The sequence below is a fragment of the Schistocerca piceifrons genome, chromosome 10 (genome assembly GCF_021461385.2).
Source record: "Schistocerca piceifrons isolate TAMUIC-IGC-003096 chromosome 10, iqSchPice1.1, whole genome shotgun sequence".
In the NCBI taxonomy this organism is placed as follows: Eukaryota; Metazoa; Arthropoda; class Insecta; order Orthoptera; family Acrididae; genus Schistocerca; species Schistocerca piceifrons.
The window spans coordinates 140592823-140615684 of NC_060147.1; the positions used below are offsets into that span (position 1 = coordinate 140592823).

Sequence of the window (22862 nt, forward strand, 5' to 3'; positions counted from 1 at the left end):
CTAACCCTATGACCGAACACGCTGAGCTACCGTGCTGGCAACCGTTCGGCTAATCCCGCGCGGTTGTTCGTTGCCTCTTGCGTCTCGTCTCAGAGTTCTGACTTCTTTCAGGTCACTGCGTATTCTTTTAAATTCTTAAGGTTTGGGATTTGTGTTTTGTGTTAATTCAATAGAGGAAATGTCCCGTACCTATGTAAACAGTGCACATTGTTATTGTATAGTGGAATGAACTCTGAACCAGCAAAAACGGAAATATTATCCTCTCGTAAAGAAGTGCTACTAACTTAGTTTCGCGTGCAACATTGTCGACAAGGACAGTAACTGAGTCCCCACGCCTCTCGTTGGACGTTTACACTATGTGATCGAAAGTATTCGAACACCTGGCTGAAAATGACTTACAAGTTCGTGGCGCCCTCCATCTGTGATGCTGGAATTCAATATGGTGTTGGCCAACCCTTAACATTGATGACAGCTTCCGCTATCGCAAGCATACGTTCAATCAGGTGCTGGAAGGTTTCTTGGGGAATGGCAGCCTATTCTTCACGGAGTGTGCACTGAGGAGAGGTATCGATGTCGATCGGTGAGGCCTGGCACGAAGTCGGCGTTCCAAAGGATCCTAAAACTGTTCTATAGGATTCAGGTGCCGTCCATTACGAACAGGTGCTCGATCATTTAGAAAGATGCAGTCGCCATCTCCTAATTGCTCTTCAACAGTGGGAAGCACGAAGTTGCTTAAAATATCAATGTAGGCCTATGCTGTAATAGTGCTACGCAAAACAACAAAGGGTGCAAGCCCCCTCCGTGAAAAACACGAACACACCACAACACCACCGCCTCCGAATTTTACTGTTGGCACTACACACGCTGGCAGATGACGCAGTGGGCATTCGCCATACCCACACCCTGCCATCGGATAGCCACGTTGTCTACCGTGATCCGTCACTCCACACATCGTTTTTCTACTGTTCAACCGTCCAACGTTTACGTTCTTTACACCAAGTGAGGCGTCGTTTGGCATTTACGGCGTGATGTGTGGCTTATGAGCAGCCGCTCGACCATGAAATCCAAGTTTTCTCTCCTCCCGCCTGTCGTAGTACTTGCAATGAATCCTGTTGCAATTTGGAATTCCAGTGTGATCGCCTGGATAGATGTCTGTCTATTACACATTACGACCCTCTTCAACTGTCGGCCGTCTCTGAGAGTCCTCAGACTAGGTCGGCCTGTACGCTTTTGTGCTGTACGTGTCCCTTCACGTCGGAAACAGTGGGTCTAGGGATGTATAGGAGTGTGGAAATCTCGCCTACAGACGTATGACACAAGTGACACCCAGTCACCTGACCACGTTCGAAGTTCTTCCGCGGAGCGCCCCATTCTGCTCTCCCACGACGTCTAATGACTACTGCGGTCGCTGATATGGAGTACCTGGCAGTAGGTAACAGCACAATGCATGTAATATCAGAAACGTATGTTTTCGGTGGTGTCCGGATACTTTTGGTCACATAGTGTAGTTACTGCACATCTGGCAGGTTGGTTGCAAACACCACATCACGTGACGTGTTCTTTACTCTTCCCATGGTCTGGAGGGAAGCAACGGACCACACATCTGCGTTACATGTAGCCGGACATTTGCCCTAGAAGCCGAACTATCTAAACAGAATTAAATTCCGTTCGGTATTTTCACCCGTTTATTAATTATCAATTACAGTTAGTTTTTTGCGAGATCAACATTAAACGTCCTGAAACTAAATAACCAATGAGTAAACAGCCTTATAATTTGGCAGTTACCAGAGCAACGAAAAAAAGTAGTCCTAATTGCTTCCCAATATAACCTTTTTAATAAAATAATAATAATAATAATAGCAGCCACGGGTCATACTTTTCTTTATGTGATCCTCTATGGGTCTAAACAATGTAAATAAATAAATAATATCTTCCTCTGGATGGTAGACGAAAATATATCCAGTAATTTCTGTCACTTCGCTCGGATTTATTTAAAACATAGGAAACCGACATAACAGTAACATGCGTCGATGTATCTATGTAACGAGACCGTGTATCTCCCAAGGCTGTGGTCACAGTGGCACCGACGGATATCAGCCGAAGACGTCCTGTCTTTTCAGATCAGTACGACCGTAAGAGAAGCCGAAACAACCTTATGTGCTATGAGAAGAAAGAGCGGTAACTTTAAGAGTTTAACAGGAATTCCACTGCTAATCGCAGAGGGGAAAGCGAGTAAGTGGAAAAAGTACATTGAAGGCCTATATGAATGCGAAGATATGCCTGCCGATGTGATACATGAAGAAACAGGGAAGGTATAGGGGATCTAGTATTAGAATGAGAATTTAAGATAGCTTCGGAAGACTTAAGATCTAATACGGTAGAATGGCTTAAAACGAGCATGCAGTGTTTCACCCCTACTGTTCAACATGTACATCGAAGAAGTAATGACGAAAATAAAAGAAAGGTCGAAGAGTGGGATGACAACCCTGGGTGAAAAGACAACATTCACTGATGACATTGCTATCGTAGGTGGAAGTGAAGTGGAATTACAGGATGTCTTGAATGGAGTGAACAGTCTAAACAGTACAGAATATGGACAGAGTAAATCGAAGAAAGACCAAAGTAATGAGAAGTAGCACACATGAGAACAGCGTGAAACTGAACATCAAGCTTGGGATCACGAAGCAGACGAAGTTAAGGTATTCTGCTACCTGGACAGCAAAATACCCCATGACGGACGGAGCTACGAGGACATAATATCAATAAAGCAAAATTTCTCATCAAACCTTTTTAGAAGAAAATGCTCATTAACATGAACCCTCAGCCCCCAAAACTTCGGTCTCAATTTAAAATCAACAAATCTAACCGCCCGATATGTAATATTATAAATAGCGGGTACCATGATTTGGCCAAATTTCTGCATGAAATTCTGAAAAAAAAATCACTCGTTTCCGAGAACAATTATTCCGTCCCCAATAGTCACGCCTTAGTCCAAAAAATAAAAAGATTTAGAATGCAGTTCAGATACCAAGTTGTTTTCATTAGACATCAAAAATCTTTATACTAATGTCCCTTTACAGGAAATGCTTACAATCGTAGAAAATAGTTTACGTCATTTAACAAAAAGATTCTTCACATGAACGAATCACTGACTTCATGAATCTGATCACAGTCGTAGTCAAGTACAACTATTTTGAATTTAATGATCAATTGTACCAACAATACGACGTTCTCGCTATGGGAAATTCCTTATCTGGTATTCTTGCCGATATTTTCATCAACTCTCTAGAAGAAAAGTTTTTTTAAAGTGTTTTTCAGCTACATCAGTAGGCATTCTCTCCAATTTCAGGTAAGTTGATGATATTTTAATCATCTACAAGGGACCTGCTGATGGCATTTACCGTATTTTTAACCCCTTCAGTGATCTTCATGAGAAAATATCTTCCCCATCGAACTTGAAACGAGGCCCGCCAATTTAACTTTTTTGACTTGGCTCTTAAAAAAGAAGATAAAATCTCATTCAATATTTTTCGTAAAGAAACATATACTAATCAGATCGTACCTGCGTCTTCCATTCACCCACTGTCTCATAAAAACGCCTCCTTTCATTCTGCTATTCACCGAGCTACTTCCATTCCACTTTCGAAAGAAAAGTTCAACGACGAAATCAATTTACTCAAAACGATAGCAGTTAATAACGAATATAAACGTAGCACAGTAGATGATATCATCAAAAAGGAAACAAAAGAGTTACTGCGTTCGGCACCTCTATCATTGAATCTAATCCAAACAAAATATATCTATGTTCCTTTCGTGGGGCCCATCTCCTATCGGATCCAACGCCTTCTTCGTAATAAATACAACTGCAACGTTGCGTGTTCTACAAATAATAAATTGGAAAAAAAACTTTATTCATAGTTTAAAATCGATTCGTTCCCCTTTAGAAAGTTCTGGCGTCTATAAGATTTTCTGCGATACCTACTCTTCTTACTACGTAGGACAAACAGGACGTGCCTTTAGAACCAGATATAAAGAACACCTGTTAAGAAAAAATGGCAGTAGCCCCCAAAATTCGTCTTTTGCCGACCATCTTCTGATTACAGGTCACGCGCCTAAAGCTATTTGCGATATCAACATTTTGCACACCGAGAAGATAGGACGCAAATTACATACGCTGGAAGAATGAGAGATTTTTGAGCATCTTCCTCGAAATGATAGTCTCATTCTCAATGAACATCTACATCTACATCTACATCTATACTCCGCGAGCCACCTTACGGTGTGTGGCGGAGGGTACTTATTGTACCACTATCTGATCCCCCCTTCCCTGTTCCATTCACGAATTGTGCGTGGGAAGAACGACTGCTTGTAAGTCTCCGTATTTGCTCTAATTTCTCGGATCTTTTCGTTGTGATCATTACGCGAGATATATGTGGGCGGTAGTAATATGTTGCCCATCTCTTCCCGGAATGTGCTCTCTCGTAATTTCGATAATAAACCTCTCCGTATTGCGTAACGCCTTTCTTGAAGTGTCCGCCACTGGAGCTTGTTCAGCATCTCCGTAACGCTCTCGCGCTGACTAAATGTCCCCATGACGAATCGCGCTGCTTTTCGCTGGATCATGTCTATCTCTTCTATTAATCCAACCTGGTAAGGGTCCCATACTGATGAGCAATACTCAAGAATCGGACGAACAAGCGTTTTGTAAGCTACTTCTTTCGTCGATGAGTCACATTTTCTTAGAATTCTTCCTATGAATCTCAACCTGGCGCCTGCTTTTCCCACTATTTGTTTTATGTGATCATTCCACTTCAGATCGCTCCGGATAGTAACTCCTAAGTATTTTACGGTCGTTACCGCTTCCAATGATTTACCACCTATGGCATAATCGTACTGGAATGGATTTCTGCCCCTATGTATGCGCATTATATTACATTTATCTACGTTTAGGGAAAGCTGCCAGCTGTCGCACCATGCATTAATCCTCTGCAGGTCTTCCTGGAGTACGTACGAGTCTTCTGATGTTGCTACTTTCTTGTAGACAACCGTGTCATCTGCAAATAGCCTCACGGAGCTACCGATGTTGTCAATAAAAATTTCTTCAAGGATATAAAGCCGTTGTAAGTAGGCTGTTTAGGCTTTTATGTGGTAACGCCACGTAGTGCTGTGTATGAAAATCGCTGACTGTGCTGTGTGCAATCTGTGGCTGGTCGGCATTGTTGGAATAAGTTAGTGCGTTCAGTGGTTAGAATCTTGTATTCAGCTGGCAGTATTGGCGCTCGCTGTATTGCAGCAGTTCGAGTAACGAGGATTTTTGTGAGGTAAGTGATTCATGAAAGGTATAGGTTATTATTAGTCAGGGCCATTCTTTTGTAGGGATTATTGAAAGATTGCGTTGCGCTAAAAAATATTGTGTGTCAGTTTAGTGATGATCAGTATAGGTAAAGAGAGAAATGTCTGAGTACGTTCAGTTTTGCTGAGTCGTTTGAAAATCAAATAACGTAAGAGGTTTTCCAGGACTGTCATTTTCGTAATTTTTCTAAGGGGACGTTTCACCGTTACTTGACATTTAATTTCGGGTCTCCTTGTGCAGTTTTATTAAATGGTTTATTGGCTGTATTTCATGTTATATCGGTTTCTACAAGCTGCGTCATTCAGCCGTTCCTGTATTTTCTATAATGACGTTTTTATGCTTCAAACTGCAGACAAAATGTTACTTTATCCCTCGCTGTTAAATATTGATTTTTACATTGAGCATTGAACAATATTCACTATGATTTTGACGTGTCCGCACTTGAATGTCAAGTAGCCAAGTTGTACGTGCGGCTACTAGATGGCACTCTCGAAGCAATGCCATGTTCACCTGGCTGCACTCGTTAACGCGAGCGCCTCAGTCCGTAGCAAACTGTGGCTGTACACGTACCAGCAGCCCGAAGTGGCTCGCCTTCCTTCACGCACTCCTTTTATGTATTTTGTGACTAAAGCCTTTCTGGCTTGTAAAATATTTTATATATATGTAAGTACTGCCTCTGTCTTTGTTAGTACTTACACTTTTTGTATAAAAAATGTCTTTTCCTATAAATTTGTAACTCTGTTATAGGCCGTTTTAATTGTTTTAATTCTGATGAAGGCACTCTTAGTAGTGTTGAAACCAGGTCAATAAGACCAAAAATAATAGTGACCGAGGGCTCATTTGTTTCAATTTTAATTTAGCAACGGTGACTGAACTAAGCAGCCATGTTTAAAGCTTTGAACTTGCATGGTATGTGAGGGAGATGCACAGGGTAAAAACTGTAGAGGAAGACACAGGTTGGAAAACATCCAAAGAAATGATTGACGACGTAGGTTGGAGAGAGTGGCACAGGAAAGGAATTCGTGGCGGCAGCATCAAAGCAGTCAGAGGGATGATGATTCAAAAAAAGGAGGAGAAATTTTGATGAAAATTTGGTCCGAGTCGGACGCTGTAGTGTGGTGCTGAATACTCGCCACCCGTTCTGGTGTACACTGCCGACACACTGGGACCGGAGCTTGTCAGTTCTGCGATTGTCCAGCACCGTCATCAGCTGCTACGTGGCCCCAGATGGCCCGGTAACGGGGCGGGCTGTACTGGAGATGTGTGCGTGGTACGGTCCCGGGTACTCACCTCGACGCCGGCCGTGCCGTTGGGCGCTGCGGGCGGCGGCGGCAGCACCTCGTACGGCGGCTCGCGCTCCTGGTAGCCCGGCGGGTAGTAGCCCGGCCCCTGGTACTCGTCCTGGTACTGGTACTGGCCGGGGTACAGCTGGGCCTCGGCGGCCGGGCCGTAGCCAGGGGCGGCCACCAGCAGCAGCTGCAGCAGCGCCGCCACGCGGGGGCGGATCCTCGTGCTGCACGTCATCGTCTCTGAGGACAACACCGCACACCGCACTGATTAGATTAGTACTTGTTCCATAGATCGTGAATACGACACTCCGTAATGCTGTGGAACGTGTCACGTTAATAAAAGGTGTCTATACAAGATATTACATTACACAAAATATTACACGACACTATTTTTATTTTTTTCATTATCTAATGAGTAGAAGGAGCTGCCATTAAGCATCACCACTGTTTTGACTTCTTCATCGTCTTGAAGACGCTGACCGCCCAGGTGTCTCTTCAGAAGCAGGAGCAGATGGCAGTTACTGGGCGCAAGATCGGTGCTGTACGCAGGATGATCTAGAGTTTCCCATCGAAAAGATGTGATGAGATCTTTGGTCTGATTCGCCACATGCGGACGGGCATTGTCTCGCAGCAAAACGATGCCCTTGCTCAACTTCCACGGAGTGTTGCTTTGATTCTGGTGTGACGTAGACCACCCATGTTTCATCTCCCGTAACAAATTGGCTTAAGAAGTCATCACCGTCGTTGTCGAACCGCTCGTGGAAAGTCAATGCACTGTCTAAACGTTTGGTTTTGTGCACATCCGTCAACATTTTCGGTACCCAACGTGCGCACAATTTGCGGTAATTCAAGTGCTCGGTCACAATGCCATACAAAACACTACGAGAAACATTAGGAAAGTCATCCCCGCAAGGAGGAAATCGCGAAGCGTCTGTTTTCTCTCACCTTATTGTCCACTTCCTGCACCAAACTTTCATTAACGACCGAAGGACGCCCACTTCGTTGTTCATCGTGCACATTTGTGCGACCATCTTTAAATGCTCTCACCCACTTTCTTACCGTTCCGTCACTCGTGACGTTTTCTCCGTAAACTGCACAGATCTCACGATGAGCATCGATCGCTTTTAGGCCTTACAACAGCCCGTACTTCACAGTCGGCGGGGTCACGATTATCGGAGGCATCTTGAACACCCACTACACAACGTAAACAAGGAAGAATCAGACTGTAATGGCGTCAGTGCGTAGACTAAGGTACAGGCTTTCATGTAAGAATAAAATTATTGAGATATCTTAGCAGGCCTTTGTTTAATTTCAAAACGGTACTTGTTCTAAGTTGGGAGGAAGCAGTGGCCGCACGGGCCCCGGATAGCGGCCACGTGGTGCTGAACCACGGCCGCCTGTATTAGAGGCCGGAGTCGTCAAGCTGACAACGACGTAGCCTGCGAAGTCAGTAGGCCGGCTAGCGTGACCAGCTAGGCCGAGACTAAAGTTTATATTTCGTCGAATGGAGAAGACGTGTCACATATAAATACGCAATCACTTTTTTTTTGTAGATTTGGTCCCTATAAATAAGACAGTAACCTAGAAAAGCTAATTTCTCGCAGTATTACTCCGACTTTATGTCGGAATTACGCATTTTATTCTCGTTTCCTTGCAACGATGAACTTTTCAATAACTCACATGTTCTTCATATTATGACGTTTCTTACCAGAGATTTGGATATACAAGTTCAGCAAACAATTTTGTGAGTTGCCTACTAACATTATTTGAAGACTTGCAATTATTTCAGTCTGTTATTTGGAATGTATTATCATATTCCTTCCTATATAAATGACAAACATGACAAACACCTTCTTGGAGGCTGCACCTTACTTAAATACGATGGTAACCCAGGGAATATTTTTGGCACAGCTTCTGGTAAAAGCTGGCTTTTCACGAGGAAACTCGTGACAGTTCCAATCAGAATCCTTGTAAATCTCCACTCTTGATACGTCACTTTCTTCAAAATGTTTAATGCAAACAACACTTCCATTTAATGGAGTCGAGTCCTTTCTGGGGATATTTCTTGTCCATCGTTTTCTGTTTTCCTCTTCAGTAGGGAATCTGAACACTGAGATGTAACCCTCTTCATTGCTGGATTTGTAGTTGCTGTTGCAACCAGGAACACAACATTTTTCTGGCATCTGCAAATAGAATGATGCATTAATTGCTAACATCTCAAATCAGAATACTATTATGTAAAAATAGCAAATGAGAATTTGAGTGGACTGGTTTTTTCTACCGCTTGGACATCACGAAACACAAGTCTACAATAGAATCAAATGTGTAGAAATATTCATAATATTAACACAAATCACTTAGGAGAAGATTCTGATACTAACCTTATGAATTCAAAACTTTATTTTAGAATTGTATCTAGAATATAGTAGAACTTTTGTTGCAACTGTGTAGACGAAAGTCGTTCACGTAGCACACTTGCACATATACATGTAGAAACACTACAAACTTCACAGAATTGTATACTTACATTGTGTTATATCTTCTACTGTAATCACGACTACCTGCTATAATTTTTGCAGAGTCCAGTATAGCATAATTACACTGTAATGTCGGATAAAACAGACACCGCGAAAGTACGTAAACAACTGCTTCCGTTCGCTGCCTTACAGCCACAGCCATGCGGTAGGCCTTAACGTAACGTTGCCACATTTCAGTCCTCTGGCCTCTAATACAGGCGGCCGCGGCTGAACGCTAGCCGGACGAGAGGGGTAGCCGCAGCCCGTGGTCCATCGAGCACGTGGCTGGGAATTCCTTGGTGATGCTGTGCGCCGGGAGGGCCAAAGATGGCGGACTTTGTGAAACCTTAATGGCAGACATTTCACAGTTCGTATAGAAATTAATAGTAGCCAGATGAATCATGATGCCTCAAAAACAAACATGTAAATTACCGTCATTTGCACGACGATTCTGAGGGTGTTATCAGATTTTCAATATCTTTATTAGTTTAAAGTTTAGTATCTGACGATAAATTATACAAGTAATACACAGCAACGAATTTCCAAAATCTTAACGGTTCATCCGATTTCGTCGATCTGTGTGTCTTTCGAAAGCTATTACAGTAAATCTAAATCGGTATAAATTACAGACTTGTACCTTGAATAGTATCTGAGTAATTAGAGGACAAAGGCAAGTACTCCACAGTTACACGAAAAAACGGTAGCAGCATGCTTGTAAATATATTTATTCATCTATGTCTTTGTTTGTATCCGATATGTACTACTGATATAGAATTTGGTTAAATATTTATTGTGTTTTAGAAAGCACAGTGACATTAGGCTACTGGCCTACTTTTTCTTGCTGTACCTTTGACATATGTATATTTAATTTGTTTATGTATCTAATAATGTGTGTTAGAGCGTGTTTATGGTCCAGCCGTAGGAATATTTATTTAATTTCGAGTTATTTCAATGTAAATGCAGTATTTCGAAAGTGTTTTCTGCTTGTGAGTGTACGTTAGCTTGAAGACGTGGATGGAGCGCTCTAGCCAGTCGCAGCACTCAACAAGGGAACTTCGCCATCGCACACCCCTCAGATTTACTTATAAGTTGGCACAGTGGATAGGCCTTCAAAAACTGAACACAGATCAATCGAGAAAACAGGAAGTTGTGTGGAAATATGAAAAAAAATAAGCACAATATACAAACTGAGAAGTCCATGTGCAAGATAGGCAACATCAAGGACAATATGCGTGCAGTGGTCCCGTGGTTAGCGTGAGCAGCTGCGGAACGAGAGATCCTTGGTTCAAATCTTCCCTTGAGTGTAAATTTTACTTTATTTTCGCAAAGTTATGATCTGTCGTTCGTCCATTGACGTCTCTGTTCACTGTAATAAGTTTAGTGTCTGTGTTTTGCAGTCGCACCGCAAAACCGTGCGATTAGTAGACGAAAGGACGTGCCTGTCTAATTCGAACCGAAAACATTTGATCGGAAGGTTATAGGTCAACCGATTCCTCCACAGGAACACGTCTGATATATTCTATACGACAATGGTGACGGCATGTGCGTCACATGACAGGAATGTTTGTCGACCCACCTAACTTGTACACTTGGCGAATGAGTAAAAAGATTCTTCTACCTTGCCCGATTTAGGTTTTCTCGTGGATGTGATAATCGCTCCCAAAAAGGTGACTAAAACATAAGAGTCTGTCACATAAACTGCAACAAATGAATGCAACAGTTTCACAGTCGCACAGTTTTCTCTGTGCTCTCTCAAAACATGTTTTTAACGTTTTCAAATTTTTCGTGTAGACCGTCAAATCCTGCATATGTCCAAGCAAATCTGAACATATCCTGGAATTTTGGAGAGCGAAGTTGATTATGTGTGAGTGCTTGAACTTTGATAATTGTCTGAAAACGAAAAAAATAAGATTTTCACTCGAAGGAGACTTGAACCGAGGACCTCTCTTTGCGCAGTTACTCACGCTAACCACGGGACCACGGTGCTCCTCAGCTCATACTATCCTTGATGTTGCCTATCTGGCACATGGACTACTCAGTTTGTGTATTTTGCTTATTTTTTCATAGTTCCACACAACTTCTTCCTGGTTTCTCGATTGATGTGTGTTCAGTTTTTCAAGGCCAATCCACTGTGCGACCTTGTAACTAAATCTGAGGGGGGTGCGATGGGGAAGTTCCCTTCTAAGGGAGGCGACTACCGAAGTGAATGGAAGGGAGTTCTGGGCAGTACGGGACAGAACACGGGAAGTGCCGGGACGTTACGGCACGAGGGACGCACGGTCGCGAGGGAGACTTGGAGAGTGTGGAGCGGTTTGCGCGTGGTCGCGAGAGATAGAAATACTTCACAGTGCGGACTTGTGAGATTTCCGAGGTTTCTACAGCGAAGACGTAGAGTGCGTTTAGAAGTGAATATCTCGCGAGCTATGTTGTCGTCCATAACTAATTGCGTGCAGTAGGACTCTATTGTTTCCCTGATATTCAGCTTGTATTTTATTTAATTGCTGGACCATCGACACCAGTAAGTGTTTTGCAGAAATATACCGCATTCTCAAAAGGACTTCCACTATCGTACCCATCATTTAAAGTCGTTAAGATAGTACTTGCACATTTTATTTAATTGCAATCTTTCATTTATAAATTTATATGTTACTTTCATAATTCGCGATTTCCACGTGATAGAAACCTTCAACCATTCGAGTCATGTGTGTATTCTTATCGTATATTGTAGACTCAGCAGTATTTGGCGTGTAATGCGGCAACTACGTATCCCAGCCCCTAGACAACGAAACCAGCCAAGACTTTTAATATTGCAGCTCTGAGTCTGTGGGTGCGTAGCTGAGGGCCACAAAATTTCATTATTTTCATATAGTTTGAAAGCCCGCAAGGCCGACGACAGTCTCCGCCGAGTTAGAGTACGCAGCCAGCAGAAAGGAAACTGCGACAGGAAAATCAAAGGAAGCGAGCCGTGCGTATTCATTAGCTCGTGGAAGATGTGTGGATGCAAAACGGCTAGTCTGTAGCGACAGGCGCAGGCCACTTAGTGGTGCAGTTACACGATGACAGTTATTGAACAACATGAAATAAAATCGTCGTGACTTCTTAATCGTTTTCGTTAGGACACTGAAGCTGCGCGGTTGGCCGCAAGGCGTGAAGGGAATTAGTATGCGCTTTAGCGATGAAGCCCACTCTCACATGTGTGGGTTGCTCAATAAGCAAAATTGGCGCGTTTGAGGGACTGAGAATCCGCATTTCGCGATCGACAAGAGTCTTCACCCTCAGCAAGTGAGTGTTGTGTGCAATGTCCAGACACGGAATAATCTGTGCGATGTTAGTTGATGGCTAGGTGAGTACCCAACGGTATATGAAGGTTTTGCAAGATGACTTTATCCGTGTTATCCAGAGTGACCATGATTTCGACAAGACGTGGTTCATGCAAGACGGAGCTGGACGCCATCGAAGCAGGAGAAGAGTATGTGATGTCGTGGAGGAGCACTTTGAGGACCGCATTCTGGCTCTGTGGTACCCAGAGGCCACTGGCATGGCCTTCGATTGAGCATTTTCTCCGGATCGGAAGACATGCGAGCCCGGTTTTGGGGTTTTATTAAAGGAAGGGTGTACAGCAATAACCTCAAAACCAGTACTGATCTGGAAACAGCCATTCAGGAGGTCATCGACAGCATAGATATTCTAACACTTCAGAGTATCGAGCAGAATTTCGCCGGCCGAAATGGCCGTGCGGTTCTAGGCGCTACAGTCTGGAACCGAGCGACCGCTGCGGTCGTAGGTTCGAATCCTGCCTCGGGCATGGATGTGTGTGATGTCCTTAGGTTAGTTAGGTTTAATTAGTTCTAAGTTCTAGACGACTAATGACCTCAGAAGTTGAGTCGCATAGTGCTCAGAGCCATTTTGCAGAATTTCGCTATTCGCTGCGCCACATCACCACGAATGACGACAAGGAACATGTCATAACCTAAATCCGAATATCTGTGCTGAGGTTTACATGTTGAACAAACTGTGTGTACACAGTAGTTTATAGCTAATTTAAATTTTCTTCATATAGTTCAATAACTGCCATCCTGTAAGACCGTGCAGAAAACTATAGATAGTAAATTATGTGACGTGTTTGCAGGAAGCCTGTTACACGCAGAGAATGTCTGTGCACGCTCTGTGTATGTGCTGTCTTCTTCTGTAACTTATTTGCCCACTTCTCTGTGGCTGTGTGGCTCGTTCTTGGTTTTCTTTCTAAATATTGATGCAACGGCTGACCATTCTGCATATAATTGTTCTGTGGTGTTTCATATTGTCATTCATTCTTTTTCTTTTCAGCGCAGCTACATTCTAATGATGATGTATCAGCAAATTAAACTGCACCAAGACTTTCCACTACTTATTAAGTGCCACGCCAGACTCACGTGTGTTCACACCGGCTCCACTGAGAGCGCACCCTCTAGGCAAGTCACCCCGGAGACCGCATCTGGAATCGACGTCCTCTTGGCGCGAGGCGCATACCACGTGTTAAAGCTGCTGGCGTTATCTAGGAGAAGCTGATTGGTCGACTTCCCCAGATCTGCTCTCCTGCACTATTTGATTTCTCACTTTTCATTCTCTGCTACAAACAGCAGAGCGGGCTGTTTGAAATCCGGCCCACGTTTTCCTGTTACAGGTGATTACATCGTTGACGAATGGTTTTCGAACTCCAGGTTCCTCTACAGTTCCCTGCTTTTGGACTTTCCTTCGTTTTGTTTTGGTTTTGACTGGATTCTCGAGTGCGACATTCAGTTACGCAGTGATTTTTGCGGCTATCCTCTTCGTTTTCGTCACAACCCTCGTCAATGACCGTCTGTCACGATAACTCAACATACGCTATTGTCGACGTTGTGACTCAGCGGAAGATGTGTTACCGCTTTCCCTGTACGCCGTATAAATCTTCGATAGGTAGCCTCGTGAAACACCAGACACTTGGGCAGCCTTGGTCACTGGAGGAGCGCGAACAACTTGCTCACGTTCCAGTTCACTTGGTTCCGATAAACTGCTATCTCGACTACACAGACCACTGCTCTGACTAAGACTTGCCACGTACTGAGCACATCACACCGGTGCCTCCCGAGGTCAAATACAACAGCGCAGCATGCATCTCCATGTGTGTTCAAGCACGCATTTTCCGAGGTGTCTCCACACTTGGTGCAAGCCCTGTACGTTCCTGTAAGGCTGCAACATCAGCTCGCTTGCCACCCCCGTGGTCGGGCGCCTCCGTGTGGACGTTATTCGCAGGTTCTACGTCTGCTGCTTCCCATCTGGACAGTGGTACACACACGTCGCTCCCACGTTTCGTAAGCCGCGGCGAGAGCAGACAAAGCCGGCGTTCTTTCCGGCCTCACCTGTGCTTAGCCTACCGTGGGTTCAGCCGCGGTACCAGGAAAGCTGACTCCTCGTACGTCGGTAACACGTCACATCCTGGCCTCGCATTTGCCACCAATTACCCACACGTGCAGCGTACACCAGGGATCCAGGCACCACCACAAGTTTCTCCTAAGCTGGAAACATCAGAGACTACGTGAAACGGATCGCAGCCTATGCTGTTTTAGATAAAGGGAAAAAAGGGAAAGTGGGGTAAGACGGGGTAGCGGGGTAAGAAGGCGAACCTGGCTTTACGTCCCACTTAGTGCTGCAATCTAGCAGGGATGGAGAAAGAATACGTCTAAGCGGCAGCCATTCTAACTGTTAGTTTGCCATGTGTAAGTCCGTTTCCCTCGACTGGCGCGATTTTTGCTGGAAAGTTTCTTAGTGAAGTTGAAGTTTGGTGCTGAATACAGGCAAAATTCTTTCATTAACTGAAGCACTATATACACTCCTGGAAATGGAAAAAAGAACACATTGACACCGGTGTGTCAGACCCACCATACTTGCTCCGGACACTGCGAGAGGGCTGTACAAGCAATGATCACACGCACGGCACAGCGGACACACCAGGAACCGCGGTGTTGGCCGTCCAATGGCGCTAGCTGCGCAGCATTTGTGCACCGCCGCCGTCAGTGTCAGCCAGTTTGCCGTGGCATACGGAGCTCCATCGCAGTCTTTAACACTGGTAGCATGCCGCGACAGCGTGGACGTGAACCGTATGTGCAGTTGACGGACTTTGAGCGAGGGCGTATAGTGGGCATGCGGGAGGCCGGGTGGACGTACCGCCGAATTGCTCAACACGTGGGGCGTGAGGTCTCCACAGTACATTGATGTTGTCGCCAGTGGTCGGCGGAAGGTGCACGTGCCCGTCGACCTGGGACCGGACCGCAGCGACGCACGGATGCACGCCAAGACCGTAGGATCCTACGCAGTGCCGTAGGGGACCGCACCGCCACTTCCCAGCAAATTAGGGACACTGTTGCTCCTGGGGTATCGGCGAGGACCATTAGCAACCGTCTCCATGAAGCTGGGCTACGGTCCCGCACACCGTTAGGCCGTCTTCCGCTCACGCCCCAACATCGTGCAGCCCGCCTCCAGTGGTGTCGCGACAGGCGTGAATGGAGGGACGAATGGAGACGTGTGGTCTTCAGCGATGAGAGTCGCTTCTGCCTTGGTGCCAATGATGGTCGTATGCGTGTTTGGCGCCGTGCAAGTGAGCGCCACAATCAGGACTGCATACGACCGAGGCACACAGGGCCAACACCCGGCATCATGGTGTGGGGAGCGATCTCCTACACTGGCCGTACACCACTGGTGATCGTCGAGGGGACACTGAATAGTGCACGGTACATCCAAACCGTCATCGAACCCATCGTTCTACCATTCCTAGACCGGCAAGGGAACTTGCTGTTCCAACAGGACAATGCACGTCCGCATGTATCCCGTGCCACCCAACGTGCTCTAGAAGGTGTAAGTCAACTACCCTGGCCAGCAAGATCTCCGGATCTGTCCCCCATTGGGCATGTTTGGGACTGGATGAAGCGTCGTCTCACGCGGTCTGCACGTCCAGCACGAACGCTGGTCCAACAGAGGCGCCAGGTGGAAATGGCATGGCAAGCCGTTCCACAGGACTACATCCAGCATCTCTACGATCGTCTCCATGGGAGAATAGTAGCCTGCATTGCTGCGAAAGGTGGATATACACTGTACTAGTGCCGACATTGTGCACGCTCTGTTGCCTGTGTCTACGTGCCTGTGGTTCTGTCAGTGTGATCATGTGATGTATCTGACCCCAGGAATGTGTCAAAGTTTCCCCTTCCTGGGACAATGAATTCACGGTGTTCTTATTTCAATTTCCAGGAGTGTATATTGGCGGAAACTTATTTTTGGACGTTATGTTACGTATATTATAAATACTTTTATTCGAAATCTAACCAAAACTAGCGATAAATATTTCATAATGTATCAGTGGAGCAAGACGGGATTTTTTTTCTATGGGGCATGATGGGGAACTACCCCATCTTACCCCACCGATTTTACACTTTCGTCTTTTGTTTGTAGAGGGTTTCTAAGATGGTAAGGACATACAAGAGGAAGACTGATCGAGGTGGATGGTGTCCAGAAGCAATGAAATCAGCTATTGAAGCCGTTATCACAGATGAAATGGAATATAAAAGAGCAGCTGACACTTTTCGTGTTTCGCAAACAACTCTAGAAAGAAAAGCTAAAGTACCTCGTGATCAGACAGAAAAATTGGAAAATATATTAACTGCGTCATCGAGTGGACGTGTGTACTCAAAACAACTCCAATTTTGGTCAAGAGTCTAGGGCCAATTAAAACCGTTTTTACTCCAGAGGAAGAGAATATGTTAGTGGAATACATACTAAAAATGGAGGAAAGGTCAATTGGTCTGACAGCATACGACCTCAGAATACTTGCCTTTCAATGGGCAGAGGAGTTGTGCAAAAAGCACACATTTTCTCAAGAAAAACAAGTAGCTGGCAAAGATTGGTTCATTGGTTTCAAACGCAGACATCTTCAGATAACCCTCAGAAAACCGGAGCACGCAAGTGCAGCACGAGCTGCAGCATTCAACAAACCGAACGAAACTAAATTTTTTGGTTTGTTAACTCGACTTATTGATACACATCAATTTACCCCCGACAGAATCTATAATTGTGATGAGACTGGAGTAACTGTAGAACCAAAGCATAGGTCAAAAATTCTGTCTCTAAAAGGTAGAAAACAAGTTGATCTTCTGCTGAAAGAGGCAACACTGCAACAATAGAAGTATGTTGCAATGCAGCTGGTTCATATATGCCTCTTTTTATTTTTCCAAGGGTTCGAGCTAACGATCAGTTAATGAAGACTGCCCTCCTGGAGCCTGGGCAGCATGTCACCCAAGTGGTTGGGTGCAATCCGATTTTTTTTCAATGGTTTAAGAAATTTGTTGACTGGAGCCGAGCTACTAAGGAGAGGCCAGTTCCCCGGATTCTCGATGGACATTTTACGCACACCAAAAACATGGATGTTATTGACTTTGCAAGGGAAAATGGCGTAGTGTTGTTGTGCTTCCCACCAAATTGTACTCATCGCTTACAGCCTCTCGATGTAAGCTTCATGAAGCCTTTGAGTGTTTTTTATGACCAGGAAGTTTCATGCTGGCTCAGGTCGAATCCAGGACGTGTTGTCTCCTTGTTCCAAATATCTAAGCTATATGGAAGGGCTTTTGTAAAGGCAGCAACTATGTCCACAACAATTAATGGATTTCACAAAACTGGAATTTGGCCTATCAACCGAGGCGTTTTCAGTGACCATGATTATGCCCCATCTGAGACTACAGATAGGCCTAGCCCAGATGTCACAGATAATGAACCCTCAACCCACGGCGCAGCTTTCTGCTGCTTTCAACTCACCGCAGCCTGCTGCTTCCGCCTATTTAGGCCTACCTCAACCTTCTGGTGTCTCCAGCCCACATCAGCCTGCTGCTAAATCGGATATGTCAACTCCAGCTGTTCCCTCTGACATTCTCCATGCTGATGCTGCATATGAAAAACTTGAAGCTGCTGCTCCAATTGAAAATATTCAGCAGCCTGTTTCAAGTCAAATTAATGTTATTACAGCTGCTGGAAAGGCTGTAACCATTCCAAAATGTCAAACACCAGAAAACATTGTACCGGTTCCCTCTTGCAGTGGCCTCCATTCAAAAAAGAAGAGCCGAAAGCATGGTAAACCAGCAGTTTTCACTGAAACAACCTACAAAAATGATTTACAAGAAGAAATAAATTTAAAAAGAGAAAAAGAAATGAAGCAAATGGGACAAGCTAGGAAAAACTTAACAAAGAGATTTGCTCAAACTACGAAAAATACAACCATCACTAACCAAGTATTACTAAAGAAGTCGAGTAGTAAGAAGAAAATACAAAAGCACGGCAAAGAAATTAACAAAACCAACTTAAAACGTAAGCAGGTAAGTTCCTCTTCATCAGAATCTTCTGACACAGTGTCTTTACTGTGGATACTTGTACTCTCAGTCTACTGAAGGGTGGATTCAGTGTTTTATATGCAAAAGATGGGCTCATTGTTCCTGTGCAGGAGAAGAAGATGAAGACGATGAAGCAGTTCATGTTTCTGCACTGTGCAAAGACTTCTGATTGTTGATTTTATGGCCCCAAATATACTAACTATCCCGTCTTCCTCCACTCTCCCCTTCGGAAGATGTGCTTCGGGATGCATTGTTGCAGACAGACAGACTAGAAATTAATACACAACATAAGCAAATGTAACGCGCTGCGCGGTAACACTGTGAGGGAAAGAATCGCAACACCAAAAAATAATTAATGTAGAGTAATGAAATTACGGGAATACATTTGTCTAGGTAACGTATTTAAGTGATTAACAGTGCAAGATCACAGGTTACTGTAAGCGAGAGATAAGACATTTCATATACCAGATCGGATACGTCTAGCATCTTGGCTGTACCTTTACATAACACAAAATCTTTCTCCGTGTCATTCTCCATCTCAGCCATACGACTATGGAACGCGCTCCCCTGTGATCTGCGTCTTATCCAAAACCACTCAACATTCAAGAGGGAACTTAAGACTTACATATTAGGGACGGTATAGCCACCATTGTTGTGCCCCCCCCCCCTCATCTTTTTCTTTCTCCTCTCCATCATAGCTTCGAATTTTACCATTCTATTTCTCTTCCTCTAACCTATCTACCTCTTCTATATCTCTTTCACCCCATTCCATCGTCTTATGTCTCTGCTTGATGAGAATAACTTACAAGCTGCAAGAATATAACGAGAAAATTCCCAACTAGCAATAGGACTGACACTCATAAGAAAAATATGTTTACTTTCATATACATAGTCATTATTATTATTATTATTATTATCATTATTATTATTATTATTTTTATTATTCTTGATTGTTATAATTATTTTTTGATTGTTATAATTATCATTGTACTACTTTTATAATCTCTATTTTTTTTCTTTAACATTAATACTGTATAACATGTTATATGTCCTAATTTTCTATAGACACTGAAATTTGTTGAATCTGAGTATGCCTGGTTAGGTGTAAGAGAGGGCCTGAAGGCTCTAATCTTGCCAGGTAAAATAAATGCATAAATAAAATAAATAAATAAATAAATGCTGGTACATTAAGAATCGGCCTGAGCACTAGAATGTTGAATGTAAGTATGCAAACCTGCACACATTGTGTTGTATAGGTGTCGAATGCCAGTTTTTGATTTGGAATTTGATGCCCGTTGCACTTGGCCGGTCAATACAGGGGTTTTGATTACGCTGTTGTTTTTCCGATCATGTCCCACGTGTGCTCCACTGGAGACAGATATGGCGACGGAAGAGACCAAAGTAACCTGTAACGTCGCATTTGTGTCAAAGATTATGTGGCAATTTTGGGTCATCAGGCTCATCCCATGGTAGACTGTCTGTTTCCCAATTCTGATGCTGTGTTCCAAGTCGACATTCCCCTGTTCACAGAACTCTCATCGTCCGAGACTGTCGGCTCTTGGTTGGGCGTTTTGGGTTACAACTGCTGTATGTGGACGAGCTTTATTCTGTTGGAAAACACTTTCTGAAATTCTGTTGATAAATTGCAGACAGCAGGTCGAATCAACCAGTCTAACGTACAAATTTTCAGCCATGGTGCGTGGGATAGCCACGAGAATGCTCGTGCCGTCATACGAAATCCCAGCCAATACCACAATTCCAAGTGTCTGGCACACAGAGAAGTTGAAGTCCTGAACTGGCCTCCCACAAGAAACACACGGCCATCACTGGCAACGAGGCAGAACCAGTTTTCATAAGAAAACAGACCTCCACCCTGCTCCCCAATGAGCTCTCGCTTGACACCGCTGAAGGCGCAAACTGTGGTGGTTTGGGATCAGTGGAATGCACGCTGCAGGGCCTGTGACTCGAAGCTGTCCTTAAAGTAACCGATTTGTAATAGCTCGTTGTATCACTGTGGTGCCAAATGCTGCTAAAATTGCTGTTGCAGATTCAGTACGATGCTCCAGTCTTACGCCGAACACGATGGTCTACATCTACATCCATACTCCGCAATCCGCCATACGGTGCGTGGTGGAGGGTACCTCGTACCACAACTAGCACCTTCTCTCCCTGTTCCACTCCCAAACGGAACAAGGGAAAAATGACTGCCTATATGCCTCTGTACGAGTCCTAATCTCTCTTATCTTCGTGGTCTTTCCGCAAAATATAAGTTGGCGGCAGTAAAATTGTACTGCAGTCAGTCTCAAATGCTGGTTCTCTTAATTTCCTCAGTAGCGATTCACGAAAAGAACGCCTCCTTTTCTCTAGAGACTCCCACCCGAGTTCCTGACCCATTTCCGTAAAACTCTCGTGATGATCAAACCTACCAGTAACAAATCTAGCAGCCCGCCTCTGAATTGCTTCTATGTCCTCCCTCAATCCGATCTGATAGGGATCCCAAACACTCGAGCAGTACTCAAGAATAGGTCGTATTAGTGTTTTGTAAGCGGTCTCCTTTACAGATGAAGCACATCTTCCCAAAATTCTACCAATGAACCGAAGACGACTATCCGCCTTCCCCACAACTGCCATTACATGCTTGTCCCGCTTCATATCGCTCTGCAATGTTACGCCCAAATATTTGATCGAGGTGACTGTGTCAAACGCTACACTACTAATGGACTATTCAAACATTACGGAATTCTTTTTCCTATTCATCTGCATTAATTTACATTTACCTATATTTAGAGTTAGCTGCCGTTCTTTACACCTATCACAAATCCTGTCCAAGTCATCTTGTATCCTCCTACAGTCACTCAACGACGACACCTTCCCGTACACCACAGGATCAGCAGCAAACAACCAGACATTGCTATCCACCCTATCCAAAAGGTCATTTATGTAGATAGAAAACAACAGCGGACCTATCACACTTCCCCGGAGCCCGTTGTTCTTGCTACCGTACATTCTGGTGCCCACCTCTGCCAACAGACATGTAGAGTGCCTACATACATGCCAACTCTTTCTGTAATATCGCAGAAGGAACATACAGCTTCTTGCAGCACTATTACACCACCTTGTTCAAACTGATTATCACCACGCCCAATCTCAAAGGTAACTAGCACTCGTGACCGTTACAGCATATATTGAAAGTCCCCTAGAAGTACTTAAACCTAACTAAGCTAAGGACATCACACACATCCATGCCCGAGGCAGGATTCGAACCTGCGACCGTAGCGGTCGCTCGGTTCCAGACTGTAGCGCCTAGAACCGCTTGGCCACTCCGGCCGGCATTAAGAACTACGAGCGTCCTTAGAACGTTGGTGCACCGGCCACATGTTGTCTCCAATGGAGACAGGCCTACACAGGAGCTTTGAGTTAAAAGATAATGGATACTCTCCAAATCAGACCAGCACAGCTTAAAGGAGGAAGGAACGTGACCACCAACATGTCGGCAATATTTCCTCAAAATCACGCACAATGTTAAGGAAACATTATGTCAAAAAAAATGTTCCGCTCACCTACAAATAGTTTTGCTCCTCTTGATTTGGGGACCGCGGAGGGCTAGAATGGTCAGGCAACACATGGAGTACGTGCGAGGTGCGTCAAACACACCATCGCCACACTCGCCTTTCACAGCCCAGTAAGTCGTCCACAGCTGAGCATTGCATCTCGATAAGACATTCCAAGCATTACTCTGCCACGGAAATCTTGCCCTCGACGAGATACTTCTGGGATTCAATTATTAAGGAATCGGTGGAAACATGTGTGGCGGAACGTCATATTAATCGTGATGGCAGCTTTCAGCTGTAAGGCGTTGGACCCGGTGATTTCTGTAATATCTTCAGAAAGAAAACATTTTCTGACTAACGACACGTCTATCGACAGTTAATTGTACTAATTTTACCGATATTAACTCGTGAGCCCGCATTCCGACAGAGAACGTACGTGTGGTAGCACCATCACGCATGTGCCTGCGCGTCACAGACGGAGCAGTATTCGAAGAGGCCGCCAAACTGGACAGAGGTCGCTCATGTAGAGGCTGCCCGAGCAATCGTCAGTGCAAAATACTCTCCTGAAGATGACTCACTGATTGTCGGCCGAAATATCGTGGCAGAAAGTCTGTGTTATTCGGCTGCAACCCTGATACTTCGTGGAATAGTTACGTTATCAATTGCAAAATTGTCCGTCTTTACACAACGCGATTGCGTGGTGGTGTTAAGAGATTGCAGGGATCCTGAAAAATGGCAAATCTGTCAATCTGAGGTACGGGCCCTGG

The 22862-nt window shown here is 44.5% G+C and overlaps 1 protein-coding gene across 1 annotated transcript in view; it reads right to left on the reverse strand.

Moving 5' to 3' along the window:
* Positions 1 to 22862, reverse strand: part of LOC124718913 (angiotensin-converting enzyme-like) — a 228905-nt gene that overhangs the window by 148765 nt on the left and 57278 nt on the right. Inside the window, exon 2 of the mRNA XM_047244568.1 lies at positions 6644 to 6882. Within this exon, the coding sequence (XP_047100524.1) occupies positions 6644 to 6877 (234 nt within the window). The 5' untranslated portion in view covers positions 6878 to 6882. The remainder of the gene's footprint in view (positions 1 to 6643; positions 6883 to 22862) is intronic.